Source organism: Cinclus cinclus, chromosome 6, assembly GCF_963662255.1.
Source record: "Cinclus cinclus chromosome 6, bCinCin1.1, whole genome shotgun sequence".
NCBI classification, from domain to species: Eukaryota; Metazoa; Chordata; class Aves; order Passeriformes; family Cinclidae; genus Cinclus; species Cinclus cinclus.
In genome coordinates this window covers 25,580,875-25,597,594 of record NC_085051.1, presented here as the reverse complement: position 1 = coordinate 25,597,594, position 16,720 = coordinate 25,580,875, and the positions used below count along the sequence as shown (strand labels likewise).

Below are 16,720 nucleotides of genomic sequence, written 5' to 3'. Positions count from 1 at the left end.
GATCTTGGGAAGCCCATATTTGTCTCTTCAAATTCCTTTTTGCTCATTTGTTGAGCAAAAAAATGTTGATATATCATGCTTCAAATAAGAACAAAACATTGTAGAAGGGATAAAGGTTGTAGTTACCCTTTTAAAACTCCTTTTTGGGTATTGAAATCCTTCATTTTTCATTAATAATTGTTCCAGCTCATAATGTTCGTAGGTATAGCAGGGAGCTGGATTCCTTGCTGTGAAGTGCATGCTGTGTTCAGTGCTTGTGTGTAAAGGAGAGGAGAGCCCTTGCACACCAGAGGGTCACACAGGCTCTAACCAAGCCAAGGTGCAGCCTGGAGAAGTGCAGGCAGGCATTGACTCACCCACACCTACATGTGGGACTGCACAGCACGGAGATGGGAAACAGTGAACAGGGGCTGGAGAAATCCAGGGAAACAAGGACAAGCAGCAGTTGGAGCAAAAAGCCACGAGGGTGAGATAAAGGAATATGTTATATGGCTTTATGATTTGAACATCCAAAACAGTTTTCAGACTCTTTTATATTGCAACAATAAGGAAGTTTCGGTGGAACAGGGTTAGAGATTTCTGTCATTAAAACAGAGCAGTAAGAATGTGCAACAAGTTTTGGCTCTTGGATCTCTTACTAAATACACGAGAGGATCAGTATTCTAACTGGAAACTTCTGAGTTAATCACTACAGCATTATTTTCTAGAATCCTTACAGTAATAGTAACAGCAGCATATGACTTAAAAAAAAATCTCTGGGTCAGTCTTTGCACTGTTGGATCTCTAATATAAGTAACCTGGTGATGGATTCATTTTGTCTTAGCCAACAATTCAATAAATCTGAATACAAGGAATTTCCTTCAGATTTTGTCTTAATATTTGTTAGTGATGTCAGCATTACTCAGAGTGGGATGGGAAGTGAAGAACGCTTTCACTACAGTTATCAGGATTCCTAGGAGTAAAAAGTATTGTAGTGAGGTTGTAGAGAGGCCTCTAGAGGGCAGGAATTGTCTTCTAGGAGTCACAGCTGATAACAGAAGAGAAAGTTGAACCTGACTTCCAAATCCTCAGGGATTTTTTGAGGCTGGCAATGGGAAGAAACATATGAGCTGTTCAATGAATTTATTTTTCTTGGCAGTCAACAGGACCCCCACAGAGCTAGGATTTTAATGAGTTTCTTTTCAAAATGCATATTTTAAATGAACAGAAATATTTTAGCCTTGGCCACGAAGGGATCACTTCCATTTCTCACAAGCTAAACTTGCACCCAGTGAACAGATGCTTCCAGATGGAGCTTTGATTGATTCCATGGGAGATATCCAGAAGTAACAAAGCAACAGATTACCAAATCTGGTTCTACATAACTTTTCAAGCAGCTTACTAAGACTGTCCAACAACATCACATCTGTAGCTGATGGGGACACTGCTGAGATGTCCCTCTCTAAAAATACAGAGCAAGAAAGAAATCTGTCATAATGTGGTTGAAACAAAAAAAGTTGAGTTTGTTCCTCTTTTGATACTGATGCTGTTTTCTCCCTTAGTGAAAGAAGGTGTGAATGGGGAAAGTTGGCAAATGCTGGGTAGAAGATATAATTCAAATGTAGTTTCAGAATTGTGGTTAACAAAAATTACATTGTAACTGGAATTCTTTCTTATTTTAATAGGGCTCTTCTCATTTGTGTAAAGATTACTCAAATAAGACTTACAGGATTGGTTCTAATACTTTTTCTGTATTCCTTTAACTTCTTAAGAGTTTAGAATTAGAATTAATTTTTAATTTTTAATTTCTTTAAGAGATATAGCTGCAAGGAATTGCCTTTTGACCTGTACTGGAGCAGGACGAATAGCCAAAATTGGTGACTTTGGAATGGCCAGGGATATTTACAGGTAAGTGAAGGGCAATTTCAGTTCTGTGAGTAATTCAGTAATCTGTATAATTTTGACAGGTTTGAACCGTTTCATGATATTTGAAGCAGTGGAACCATCCATTAGGTATCTGAATTTGATGAGCTGTTAACTAACTTGCATTAACATCTATGCTTACGGACCAATCCACTTCAACTGTGGTCCCAGGAAACTACAAACTCTTGTGGACACTAAACCAAGTGTAGGCAGATTTATTAGCTACTTGTTAATAAATAATCTTAAATTAAAATTAAAATCCCCCAGCAACCATAATTATCACCTCATGATGTCAAGAGCACTTGCTGCATCAATACCTTGTGCAAAGCGTTGGCAAGTTTGATGTCTTTAGCTGTGCACATGAACATCCTCGATTTCCATCTCAGCTGCAAAGAGGATATAAAATCATGATCCAATGCACTCTTTGTGTTGATGACTTTCCCTTTTTCTCGCTCCGGCACCCACTGTTGCATGCAATCCCCAGCTGCTGTTACTGTGGTGATAAGATCTTTTCTGTATTGAAGCCCTTTCAGGCTGTGTGAATCTGTGAATCTTATCTTTCCCAGAGCAAGTTACTACCGTAAGGGAGGAAGAGCCATGCTTCCTGTCAAGTGGATGCCACCAGAAGCTTTTCTAGAGGGCATTTTCACCTCCAAGACTGATACCTGGTAATAAATGTCTTTTGTTCACTTCTGCTATTCACTGAAAAGCATTAAGAAATGTACTGCTCAAGAAAAAAAAAAAAGTGTGCCCAGCAGGAAACTTAAAATAAGTCTGAATTTCGCAGAAAAATATGAGAAGTCTTCCCACTGCATTCAGTAGAAGTATGGCTAAAGAATCCAGAATAAGAATTTAAAAGTCGAATGTAAATAGAGGTAATAAAAATTTGCTATTCATAAATGTAGAGTATCACATAAAGCCAACCAAGAAGTAAAAAGCAAAAGCAGATTAGATTCTCAGAAAGCCTCAGTTAAAAATCCAGACCAATATCAAATACTTCCCTCAGTCTTCAGAATCTCCCAGTTTCCATCAGTGACAGGGTCTGCTTGTATACCTTGTAAAGTACTGTCTCTGTAACACCCAGGATTACTCTTTTGCACATTTTTTTCTTGCTGCATATAAAATGACAGCAGATTTAATCAGAAGTCCTTGCTGGTTGCTGAGGAAACAATATTTATATGTTGCTTTCTCATGCAACTGGACCTTTCTTTAAAATAAGCATGCCCTGAACAGTAGCATATTCAAGTGCAGGTGCTGGGGAATGGAAGCTTTCCAGCTGCTCAAGAACGCTTCTCTCTCTGTACAGTAGATCCTTCAATATGCTGTACTGAGGCATTCCCTCAAATACCACACTGACCCAGTTTCCTGAAGTTGTTAGCAAAGTCGGAAGACAAGGGATTGCTTATCAGCACCTAACTAGGAGCAGCTAGTACTAAATATTTTGAAGGAAAGTGCTACAGTTCCTGTAATAGGCTATTATAAGTAACATGTATATACTGGAAATTACTTTGACCTTTGTAGCAATAAGTGACTCTGAAAATTCTGACCCTGCTGATGTCCTGGCAGAATTCTCTTGACTTCCTTGTGTCTAAGTCCTACATAATTTCTAGTGGTACTGACAATCTGACCTGTGGATGTAAAAAAGCACATTTCATATCAGAAATGCTGCTGCCTTTCAGTTTCATTGTCTCTCTCTTCCTTGATTTTATGCTTGTGTGTCTTGTTCTGAAATACTGTTTCAAATATTAAGGAAACATTTGAAGGTCCCTGTCTGACCATCCAGGAGCCAGTCCAGAAGTCACACTTGTACCACCCGCTTAAAGTGGGTAGAGGCCCCTTCACAGCTACAACCCCCCACACACTCACAGTCAGACCAGTCAAGGTTTCCTTACCAGCTCAGCCCCAGGTTCCCCATAGCAGACTCTCAGATGTCAGGATCCTTAAAATAATTTAATCAAGATGCAACAACAAAATAACAACTTGAGCTTCTTCCCCTGAGGAAACAAAGGAAGACCTGAGCTTTTATACCCTCACAGTCTAAGTGTGCCAAAGTCTGGAGACGTTGGCTCCTGCTGTGTCTCTGAGTGTCCGGTCACCTGGCAATGCCACAGGCCCTTGTTCCATTTGTTTTGCAGAGGGTCAGTGCCAGGCCAAACTCTTGCCTTGGGCTTCTGCCACCCAGAGCTCAATCTGCAGCCAAGTTACCAGCACCAAATGTACCCCGCAACACAAACATCTCAAGTTTTCCCAAGTAAGGCAAGAAACATCCATGCCAGATCTAACAGGTCTTTTCAGTTAGACCATGCACAGCCAAGGGCGCCCTGGCATTTCCTGCTCTATTAATAATGAATGCAGCAGAAAGAACATCTTCAGAGTTATTAAATATTTTGAAACCTCTGCAAAACTTGTTTTGGAGCTTGAGCAAAGATTTTGATTGATTGGGGTGTCTTTTTATGTAAATAAGGATTGGACTGCAGCTTTGAAAGGCCATTGCTTGTGGTGTTGCCTTCACAGCTACAAGTTAGGTTTGTGGAGCACAAATGAGACCTGATTGGTATTGTTGCCTGGTTTCTGACACAGGTCCTTTGGAGTGCTGCTTTGGGAGATTTTCTCTCTAGGCTACATGCCCTACCCTTGCAAAACCAATCAGGAAGTGCTGGAATTTGTCACCAGTGGAGGAAGAATGGATCCACCAAAAAACTGTCCGGGGCCAGTGTAAGTATTTCTTTACTCTCACAAGCCAAGGTACACTAGGTGTCAAAAATGCGGACAAAGTCACTTCTACTCACATAATGGTGACTGCCCTCTGTGTTAGGTGGGTATTGTTAAATGTCTCTTGAGCTACTGCCTCTTGTATACAGCTTAGAGCAGTACAGGATTTGCTTTAAATAGTGGCTCCTCAATCAGACAGGATCCAGGGACATAGAAATTATATATCCACTTTTGCACTCCTCCTTTGAGCATGCACCAAGTATGGTCCCTTGGACCCCTGATCACTTCATACTGGAACACTTTTTACAAAATAATCTTGATCTTTTTTTTTTTTTTAACTTTAAGGTATCGGATCATGACACAATGCTGGCAGCACAGTCCAGAGTATCGGCCAAACTTCTCTACCATCCTGGAAAGGATCAAGTATTGCACACAGGTACTGGTCTTTGGTATCCAGGTGGATGATGATGCATTGAATGCCAACTATCCAAAGACATTAGCTTTAGTCCCTAAAGCAAGTGAAGGGTCCTGACAGACAGATATAATTACGTTACTAGTGTAGTGATGGTGTTGGCTCTTTTCCGGTGTCCATCCTCACTCTCTGATCTTCTGCCCAGTCATAATGAGCATAAACTCTTCCTGTGCAAATGAACGCTTTTAGCTCTCCGCTTGTTCAATTGCAAATTGTCCTTCATTTTATGATGGAAAGTTACTTAGATCTCTCTCAAGGTCCATATTCTGACCTTGCCTAAAGTTGCTCAAAAGCCACAGCTGAATAGTTATGGAGTGGAGAGGGGGAATGAAATGGCACGGTGAGTTCGCCATCCAGTAGCATTTAACAGCTACAGGTCTGGATCCAACCTCTCAAAAGAGAAATTTTATACTACAGACTTTCAGCTTAGTCCCTGATTTCAATGAAGCACAGTCTTTTCTCAAAGGAAGCACGTAAGTCCTAACAGCATGTGATATCCAAATGGGACGTAGCACCTTGTGTGATGTGCAGGAGTATGGCCGAAACTGGTGAAAGGCACCCTAAAGGTACAACAGATTCTTGTCTCTCTTTTTCAGGACCCTGATGTGATCAACACTGAGCTGCCCATGGAATGCAGCCCCACACCAGAGGATGAAGGGAGTACAGTCATGCGCCCAAACATTTCCAGTGGGATCATGCCACTGCTGGTAAGCCCTTCTCTCACACCTCAGACAACACCTAAGACACTGGAATCCCACCATGCTGGACACAAACTTGTACAATGTCCACAAGAGTTACTGGTGGAGAACCTGAGCAACCGGACTGCCCAAGGGCCCTGCCTGCCATGCCTCAGTGATTTCAACAGTGGGTCGTGGTTCCAGCAGACCTCAAACCAGAAGATGGAGCTCAGCAACCCATCAGCCCACAGACTTAAAAACAAAACAAAAAATCTTTGGAACCCAACCTATGGATCATGGGTGCTAGAGAATATATGTCACTTCAGCCCCAGCTCCAAGCTCAAAGCAAATCCAGAGCGGGAAGATTCAGGCTTTGATGGGAATTGCAGTTCTTCTAGCTCTCGGGCATCTTCAGCATCTCCAGGTCAAAGTAACTGCCCTCACCTGGATATCAGTGGGATTGAACTGGTGAAACTCCAGACTTTCCCCTGTGGCAATGTAAATTATGCTTATGATGACCTGTGCTATAGTGCTGAGTACCAGCCATCAGCCTTGACAGACGTCAGAGCAGCTGTGCTAAGGAGCTCCAGTCTGCACAGAAAGGAAAAGCCTTTTTGTAAAACAGAGAAAACATCAAGAGAGAGAGACTCTGGTCTGTCTTTGTCAGATGACCTGAGTGTTACTCCAGTATAGTAGAAATGGTTCTTCCAAAGATCAGGGAATGTGTGTGTCTTGCTTCCTGTTTCACTTACTTCCTCCACTTTAGATCTATCAGAAGGGTGAAGTTTCAACATCAGCAGTGTTCTGCTTCCTCTGTCTACCTGCTGGATCCCAGATTGTTACAGGCACTTGCATTTCCAACTCTGTCCTTCAAATGTGTTCCACTGAACCAGCTTTGAAGTGGAGAACAATGGCAGTGTTTGTCTGATTCAGAATACAGTTCCTAAGGAAAGAACTCCTTTTCAATCTGCTCAGGTGAAAAGAAATGGACCTACCATCCAGCTGCAGTATTTGGATGGAAATAATGACCAACACAGGTTGTGTTTCTTTCTGAACCAAGAATCCAAAAACATTTGCTGTGCCAGCAGCAACCAAGTTGCAAAGGCTGCTACATTCCCAAGAACTTTTTACAGTCCTGGTGAATTACTAATGCTTATGCACTATAAGGCAAGTAAAAAAAAAATAGCAGCCGCATTTGCATCTGTTTTATTAGTAGATCTTGTGGAAGATATTGCTCAAATTGGAAGAAGTAGGAAGAATGAAAAAAAAATCAGGCTTCTCTGAGGATGTGCTTTGTAAACAAGCAATGAAGAGCAAACCATTTACCATTAAAAAAAGCAGTAGCTGGTGGAGCAGATAGTATTCCTTTGAACAGTGAAGGAAATGTGCTGCTTGCTTCATGGTGTTGCTTTCCTCACAGCTCCTGGCATTGAAGGTGCATATGGTTTTTCAAGGAAGGGTGAGCTGCATGGCTTGATGAGAAATGGACTGTCTTTATCTTTCAATGGACTTTACTTAAAATGAACTTCATTTTTGTAAATACTTTGATATTCAGCATTAATTATTTGTGCTGTGTTGGTAAGAACCCAGCTGAGGTTCCTGGGTAACTATCTAGCATTTGGTGTGCTGGAGTTCTTGGTTTTAATACTCTGAGGTAGAAAGTAAAGAAGAGGAATAGTGAAGGGAAATCGAGTGCAAACCCCACTTAGGATGCTCTTTTACAGGAAGAATAGCTCAAACATTTGAGAAAGTTAAAACCATTACTTGGCTTCACACAGCTGAGCAGGTAGTAATTGTTCCTTGCCTTGCAAGTGCAGACTTGCTGATAAAGGCAGTAATTTGTTTTCAAGACAGCTCATTTCTAAGGCTTTCTTCAGTTGTTTAGGATCTAAACGGATGTTTACAGATTAAAGCTGCAAAATAAGGAGACTGAAAGGGCAAATAATTTGGATTAAGTCTGAGCGGTCTTGGAAGCATTCTGTCCTTGTACCACTCCTGAATGTCACACTGCCAACCTACAGCAGCAGATTATATGCCATCTTTCTGTGTAGTAAGATGCCATTTGTAGACTTCTCTGGCTCCTTTCTGAGGCAAGAGGTTCTCTGGTCTGTTTTCTGCTTTGTGATCAGGTGCATGTACTGTCTGAAGGTGTGGGTTAGCAGGCCAGGATTTGCTTTGACCACACAAACTCCCTGTCTTTTACATCAGTCAGGGTGGACACTACTGAGCTGTGGTAAACAGAGGGTGAAGGAATCCATCCTCAGTGAAAGGCATCTTCAGAATAGGTTTATGCTTTATTGGTCTGACTTTATATCTGTTCCTGGTTTTGTATAGTTTTAGGTCTTTGACTTTAGAATGGACAGTTTTATATAATGTCATTTCAGAGCATACAAGTATCTTAAGAGCAGGTGTCAAGAAGATGGGAGCAGACTCATTTCAGTGGTACCCAGCAACAGGATAAGGGGTAACAGGCACAAAATGAAACACAGGACATTTCACCTGACTATGAGAAAAAGTGTTTACTTTCAGGGTGACAGAGCACTGAAACAGACAGCCCAGAGAGGCTGTGTAGTCTCCTGCTCCAGAGACACTCAGAACCCTACCAGACATGATCCTGTGCAACCTCCTGTAGGTGAACCTGCTAGAGCAGGGAGGTTGGACCAGGTGATCTTTCAAGGTCTCTTTTCACACCAATCCTTCTATGATTTCCAGACACAAAGGGTGATGATGGTCACCTTTCAGCAAAGACCCATATGGTGTGGAAATAATTCCAAACCCATCATGCTGTAAAATGACAGATGGTCAGAAGAGAAGGGTCCCTCTCTGTGGGGCAAATTTCAGAAGTGTGGGGACTGACGGGTTTAGTGACCAAGGGAGATGGATGACCTTGCCTCATGCCCTTCTTCCTGTTTCACTTTTGCTTTAGCTCTCTAGCTTCTCTCACATTAATTCATTGCCTGTCCTGTCTTATATCCAGGAGTTGCTACAGCTCAGTTAGATGAGGCAGAAAAGCCCATTTAGCAGAAAACTTTCTTATTCTTTCCTTTTGCAAAGGCTAAAATTTTTGGTCATATTTCAGACTGGCCACTTCTGGACCATGCTAGTCAAAAATAAATGCTTTAATTTTAGCTAAATGGAATTTCATCAGTTTGTCCTTACTTTCAGATTGTATTACCTTTATGGTTTGTGCATTAGTAGCTTTTTTGTCCACCTATCAAACTTTCCAGCAGTTGTGACTTGGTGCCAGCAACTTGGCCCCTTCCTCCCTGAATAAGGCCACAGCAGAGTGCAGTGATCCTGGTTCAGCTGCAGTGGACGTGATGCCAGCTCACCCTTCCGCCCTGGTCTGTTCTGAGCAGAGCACTGGTGGTCATGGCCGTGCTTTGCAGGCCTATTATGCCTCTGCTTTCAATTCTCCTTAGCCAGTAGTAGGAACTGGAAACTAGTGGCAATAGGAAAGAAATACTGGCTTGTTCAGAAGCCACAGGAAGTTAACTATACTACCTTCTCTTCCCAGAGACTTTTAATGAAGTAGCAGACACAAGACAGCTCTTCATATTTTTAAATGACTATACAATATCCCAAGATTCCAGTGAGAGGAAGGCATGATCCCTACTGATCAGACAGTTACCCAGCTGGAGCTACTACTGCTTTTCCTGTGTAGCATTTGCCTCAATATAATTCACAAATTTAGAAAGGCCAGTGGTGATAAAACTGGGGAATCCATTGAAAAGTGAAGTGAGAGGAAAGCACAGATCTAGTACCAGTGCCATGGACAGTCTTGGCTGCAGCTCTGCCTTCACTTTATAAACAAAGTGCAAGTCCAGTACATTGGACAAAAGCCTGTTTTTACTGAATAGAGCTGCATGAAGGCACTCATTTACAGGAAGTGCACAGACAAAGATGGATAGAATTCTATCCTGACCAGGATCTTATCCCTAAGAGTTATCAAGAGTGGAGTGTTGAAGAGCAACTGTAAGAGTAGAGTAAGCATGTATTATTATTTATCTCCAAGACAAAACTCTGATGGTTTACAACAGCATTTAGCTGGGCTGTACTGAGCCAGATGCAGTCTCTTCTAACAAGACAAGACATAGGGAGATGCAGGTACTGAATGGACACTAAAGAAAGAGCTGGCAATTTTAGAAGAATCTGCATTAGCAACCTCAGTTTTGTGCAAGCTCTTTACTCTCCCAAGTGGAATGATCTTCTGTCAGCATATTGCCATCAAGCTTTGATGTGTAACAATCTTTTTTTAGATGCTGTTTAAAAACTTCTCACAGATAATGAATTTTTTTATTAATATCCTGAAGGAAATAATGTTAATAATGCTCCTGTTGTGATGTTGAATGCTACATGCTGTACAAACCTTTTCATCTCAAAAGAAATGTGGTGATACACACTACAATGTTCAGTCCTTCAATTCTTAAGACTGAAACTTACTGTTTGTACAACCAGAGATTTCATAGTGCTCAACTGCTAGCATTGCAAAATATAACTTGTGTGAAACTGCTTTTTAAGGAGACATTTTTAGTGCATCACCAATGAGGCAAACCCATAGTGTCAAAATTAGATTAATTTGGCAAGTGGAAGCCAAAACCCAATTTTGTTTCCTAGAGGAATGACGTGAGCTGGAGATCTGGGATTAATTTGGTCCCATAATCCATGTGAAAAGTCTTCCACCACTTCCCTAATGCAGAATCAGTCATTTATAAGGTTGTTATAAATTGCTCTTCCTGGTAGATGTCAGTCTTCTAACATTACCAAATTTGTTTTGTAATTGTATGTATATAGTTGGTTTTTGACTGTGTTTAGCATTAATACTTTATGTTGCTTCACACAAACTCATACTTACATTTTTTAAAAAGGGACTGATTAACAAAAGACGAAACAATAATGGAAATTGCAATTTCGTTTCTCTCCTTTTTCACATTTGCTGATATTCCTGCTTCTCATTTCTCTGTAATCCTTGCTCTCCTCCATATAAATGCTTTGCATCTTCATTTTTTTTTTTAAACAAACAATTTTTAACTGCATAGACTTAAGACTTGTCCCCCCCCCCCACATCAACCCTTTTCTGAGCCAAGTTCTCAGTTAACTTGCCCATGGGCTGGTATGCACTAAGAAAGCTTTCCAAGGCTGATAAAATTGTTAAGGGTTTTTGCAAGTATAACTTCACCCCCAAAACACTCCCCCACTTTCCTGAAAGAGAAAAAAATTCTGCTGGTGGGAATACATTTTCCCCCACTGCATTTGCATCTCCACAGCTGTGTCAGAAAGGGACAACACTTCCTTAGACCCTTGAGCTGTGTGAGACTGTTTCTCCTGTAGCCCTCTGGCTGTGCTCTCTCCTCCTGGCTGTCTACTCTTCTCAATCCAATGCAGAGACCTTAGTGATACCAAGGCTACCATCTTCCCATCACACATGACTAGGTTTTGATTTGTCTCTGACCACAGCAGCACTTCTGCCAACTTACCTTGCTGGGTGACTGCTGTACATAAGTAGGTTACACGCCTGCTTCTATGCAATTTAAAGCTAGACAAGTGTATGCTTCTATATTTGCAACACAAAATAAAGAGACACTAATGGTGGATATTTGTTTTCCTCTTGAATAAGTACTCTTTGCACACTCTCTGTGGTAAGAATACACTCTCTCTTGCTGAGAAGCACAGCCACTCCTAGAGTGTTGAGTGCTTCTTCCCCATGTCCACACAAAACTGCACAGGGGAAGAGTTTAGTGCTCCGAGTCTGACAAGTGCTTCTTGCTGCCCATTTTTGTTATATGCTGTAGGCTATTCACTGAGAGTTCTGAGACAGAGCTTACCTTGAAGGATGTTGATAAGCTTTTGTGTGAATCAGGTTTTAAAGGTAAGGCTTATAATAGGTTTTGGAACCAAGCTCCACCCTTTGGCTCTAGATGTCTTACAACTGGCTTTGCTTTAGGAAGTACCAGATGCTAAAGCCTAAAGGCAAAAGAAACACTGAAATACATTGTTTTTTCTCCCCTAAGGAAATTCTTGAAGAACAGGTATTATTCTCACATAAGAAAATCACAGCAGATGTCTTTTTCTTCCTTCAGTCTCATTTATTTAGTAGCATACACACTTCAGAGTAACAAACACTCATCCAATACAGTCAATGTCAGCATTGCATTGTAGTGTTCAGAACGGATGCATGTGGATGATACAGGCCATTTGATCTCAGTACCTTAAGAATAACAAATAATAACAACAGCAATAAAAAAAAGTAGCAAAAGCCCTCTGAGATACATAAGGGTTTGGTCCAGTTCCCACTGAAATCCTTCCCTTTAACAGGAACTAGATCAGACTTTGTGAATACCTCCCTGTACAAAATCTAGAGGGATTTAAGTTTTCCCACTTCGGTTAAATTTCAGCCAAATTCGTATCTCTGTGGGGCCTCAACACCCATAATTTTTAAACTTATCTGATCTATCTCTGTGCATTTCCTTTATTGCCCCTTCCTCCAAAGAATCTCACAGCAGCTTGGAGGCACTAATGAAGGACAGCCTCACACCATTCCCACAAGGTAAGCAGGTCTATTCCCATCTGTAAGATCGGAACAAAACAATGCCTAGGAGAGTAGTCCAAGACCAAAAAAAAAAAAAAATCAATGATGAAGCTGAGGGAGAGAAGTCCTAGCCCTCCTTCTCAATTCACACATGAATGCAGCAGCTACAGCACTGCTGCACCTAACTAGTGAGTTTAAAGACCTTGGAACCTAAGTCAGAGGTTATCTGTTCAGCACCACAGTGCCTCTAGGCCAGCATCTCTGACCCTGCTGTGGAATCACAGGTGCTCAGTGTCTCTGGAGTGAGGTGCTATCTCAGCAGATGCATTAATGAACGACATTCTGGACTTGCATGTGAACAAATTCTGTGGTTACCATGCATCAGCTCCCCCTGTGTTATATGCCTTTGCACATGCACCATATTGACCCTCTGGTAAATATAAACTTATTGAACAGAACTTACCCCATAGTGAAAGAAGGCCATGCTGCTTCCTCTCACTAGCAAGTGTGTGTCCATAGACAGGTGCTCTGGGCCACCTGATGAGAAACAAGGAATCTAAAACTTACCCTGGGGCAGCTTGCTTTTGAGCTCACAGTTTCAGCTCCTTAGAGCTTTCCAGGGCTCAGATGAAGTCCTACACTCACAGTTTGCTATGAAAAGCTGCCTTCTTCTCTCCTTTCCCGTAACATCAACATCTGATTGTGATTTCTTTCTTTCTATTCCCCTTGCAAGACAAAGAGCCATTTCAAAACTAACTTCCTAGAACTATACACCATCTAGAATGAGTTTCCAGAGCAGTGTCTGCTATAGCAGAGATTTTCCTTTTTCCCTGATGTTTCCAGTGGAACTAACCTTCTCCATGTTTTCTCCCAGGACCATATACTGCAAAACCAGCCAGGTGCTACCAGCAGTTGTTTTCTCTGAAGCTACTGCTACCACATTGTTCCAATTCTCCTTTAGAACTGGATAGTCATTCTAAAAGCTTGTTTTGAACTCTCAACTGACATTTGAGCACCAGCCTCTACTGTTTAGATCTCCCCTCCAGAAAACAGGTTATATTGGTGCAAAAGATTCACATACGTCATAACAGAGGAAAGAAATTTAACTCTGAAGACTAATCTCCTCATCTTATTTCTAACTTGTATAATTGTTTTTAATTATGGTAGGGCAGCTTGCAATAGCAGTCTCATAAAAAAGGCAATGTCATTCAAGTCCTGCCTGTGAGACCTATTTATTTGCTATTGTCCTTAAGCATTGCTATTCTCCTTAGGTACTGCTAGCCAGTGGCTAACCTGCTGGCTGTAGAAAAGGAGAAACACTTTTTTTTTTTTAAACTCCATAGAATTCACTACAGATTCATTTGTCATTTCACAGCAATTCAAAAGTTAGGAGGCATCTGAAATGATATAATCTGTGCTGTCACTTCAAAACAACCTAATGCAAACACTCTGAAACCTCTAAGTGAAAAATCCATTAACATAGTACCATAAATATAAAACAGAAACTCTGGGAGGCCACAGAAGTCATCTGAATTTGCAGTGAACTGAAAAAATAATTACCAGTCTCAGACAACTTCTGGTTTAAGATGAAATATTTCCACATGTCATTACTTGCTACAGAATACCTACTCTGTGTCATCTAACTTCTACATCACAACTGAGCTTCAATTTTCAATACTCCTGTTTTGTTTAGAGTTGATAAAAATTAATTAAATCTGACTGATCTTTTAGTACAGTAGTGTGTTACCAAAAGTAACTACTTTTAGAAATTATTTTAGGCTCTCCAACTCTAATTACAAATTTTACAGATTTTATTCCAGATCTGGACTCCACAGGAGATTTTATTCTTATGATATCAACTATTATTGAAACAGCAGTTTCCCAAAAGTGGAGTCACCTTCATCTACCCAAAGTTCTCAGTGTCTTTCCTGAGCACAGGACACCAGCAAAAGACAGGAATTTCTGATCAACGTCCATTACTACCTCTAGATGTTGAAAGGGTTTTAACCATCAACTGGCAATGTAACTCTTACCTGCATTATGAAAACTGCATCACCACATTACTGATGTTAAAACCTGGAATGTGAATCAACATGTGACTAATGATAGTATTTGTACTGGCAGTATATAAAAAACTGCTCTAGTGACTAGAGGCAACCAACCGAGAAGGTATGTGAAGCCCTTGCAAGAAAACAATTCAATCTTTCTTGATTTTAACATAGAAACTGAATTTTTTGTGGCTGTGTCTGAACCACAGCAAAGGAATGAAGCACAGATCACCCTGTGATTCCAGATGGGGACTATAGGATATAATATATTGACATTCCTTCACCCAAACTGCCTAGAGATAACAGGTGGTACCTTGGAGAAAGGATGCCTGGGAATTATCACTGTGTAATGCTGCGAATGCAGAAACATGACCTCCCTGATTGCTATGCCACTTTATACATGTAAGTGGCAGCATCATATTTGAGAAAAGGAACATGGCTGAGAAGTCACGTGCATTAGGGGACAGTCAAACCATGATCTTCAGAGATCACACTGGTTACTGACTACTAGCATGTGCATGTGTACAGGGGTTTTATCTTCAAAAATAAACAAGCCTTGGGAAAAAAAAAAAATAACTTACTTCCCTGACCAGTTTGTGAAAGATAATTAGTGATTTTCAGAGCTACAGTTCAGCTGCAAGAGGCCTAACTCTCCAACTCAGTAACATATCCAACAGCCCACCCAGTTGAAAAGTCAAACGTTTTTGGAGACAACAGGCTGATATTCTCTCCCTAGAGTATTTGTAATCTCCTGAGCGGCTACAGAAAAAGCCAAGGCCATTGTTGGAAACAGGCAATGCTAGGGTAGGGAAGGGGAGAAGTGATCAACAGCAGTTAGCCACATCAAACCACTACAAACTGCTGTCTCTCTTTGCTCCCAGTTTCTCTTATCACCCATTTGCACCTTGCTCACATTGTAACATAATGCAGCAGAAGTTGTTGGTCCAACCTATAGTGTACACAGGAGCAAGAGGGCTTGGAATTAGAGAAGAAAAAAAACCAATCTGGTTTTAAAACTATGCAGTTCCCTGAACAATGGTTTTTCCTGCCCTGAGTTCTCAAGCATTTGCCCTGGTTCTCTAAGAAGTAATTTGGAGTCCCATTTTGCCAGAAACCATAATCATTCTGGTTTACCACACAGACCTCTTAACTCATGCTGGTGTGATTCCCAAGTATGGAGATCTTCATTCTCTGAGGACCAGTCTCAAGTTCATCTGGTGCAATACAGACCAATCTGGAGTGATTCATTTAGGTTCATAGAGGGCTGATGCAAAGTAACTTTGATCACTGACTGCTGGGTTCTGGATGCAGCTCCCTCTGCTCTGACGACCTCAGGAGTTTGGAGTTAAAGGTTTCCTTCTAACTGAGTTTCCTTCTACTTCAGTAAAGCAGAAAGTTACAGAGAAGCCCTGTAAGTTTTGTGCCCTTCTCAACTCATCTTTCAGTCATGCTTTCCAAGATGCCAATCAAATTGTCCAATCCCAACAAGTACCCATCCTCCCTGTTGCCTTCTTGCCAGGGGATCCTGTGATCCAGAGTCTGCCCATCAGGAAGAAGGGTTGTCTTTCCAAAATCGATCAGCCACACATTGGCATTCCCACTGCCATCATGTACAAAAAGTAGTGAACTTCCTACAACCTGGAAGACAGATCGAGACAACGTAGTTAAACATACATCTTCAGCCCTCCCCCACTAATTCATGCTTCCTGCTAAAAAGATGATCTCAGCTCACCTATGACCCAACAGACTTTTGGGCTGCACTTACACACTGATGACTTAGATGCCCCATTTGCATAACCATATCAATCAGTAAGGTACAAATGTGAGGGCAGATAAGAAATGGGACTCAGCAGAAAACAGGAAGAAAAGCAATTCTTCATCTTAGCATCATGTCTCAATTTTAACAATGCATCAAAGGCCAGTAACTCCTTTCAAAGACAGATCATGACCCATGGTTAACAAAAATATCTCTACTGATAAGAGAACATCAACAAGGAAAATTAATGTCTAATCTCAAAATCTTGAGCTGTTAACAAGCAGAAGGTACAATGCTAATGATGCCTTCTGCAGAGCAAAGCAGAACACAGACAGCAGAATTAAATGGTATTTCAACATAAATCCATTTTAAGTAATACAGCCTTCATTATCAACTACAGTTGAATGCTACTGTACCAAATGCAAACTTCCATGTTAGCATTCCCCTGTAAATATTCCCACTGGAGCACATCTGGGTTAGAGCAACCATAGGAAACTCGTACTAATAAACTATTCAATGCAGTGGTCCAGAGCTGCAAATGCTGGGATGTCATAAAGACAGGAGGATTTACTACTCCTCAACTAGTTTAATATTCTGTATCATTGTGGTGAAGCCTTTGTGGTA

General features: G+C 41.1%; 2 protein-coding genes across 5 annotated transcripts in view; one reads left to right on the top strand and one right to left on the bottom strand.

Annotated features, from left to right (window-relative positions):
• Nucleotides 1-6,456, top strand: part of LTK (leukocyte receptor tyrosine kinase) — a 56,835-nt gene extending 50,379 nt beyond the window's left edge. Inside the window, 5 exon segments of the mRNA XM_062495365.1 lie at nt 1,795-1,887; nt 2,469-2,570; nt 4,483-4,617; nt 4,960-5,050; nt 5,683-6,456. Of these exon segments, the coding sequence (XP_062351349.1) occupies nt 1,795-1,887; nt 2,469-2,570; nt 4,483-4,617; nt 4,960-5,050; nt 5,683-6,456 (1,195 nt within the window).
• Nucleotides 6,457-11,824: 5,368 nt separating this feature from the next.
• Nucleotides 11,825-16,720, bottom strand: part of ITPKA (inositol-trisphosphate 3-kinase A) — a 39,215-nt gene continuing 34,319 nt past the window's right edge. For all 4 annotated transcript variants that reach the window (XM_062495770.1, XM_062495768.1, XM_062495769.1 and 1 more), the window contains one exon: nt 11,825-15,978. In XM_062495770.1, the coding sequence (XP_062351754.1) occupies nt 15,775-15,978 (204 nt within the window). In that variant the 3' untranslated portion in view covers nt 11,825-15,774. The remainder of the gene's footprint in view (nt 15,979-16,720) is intronic.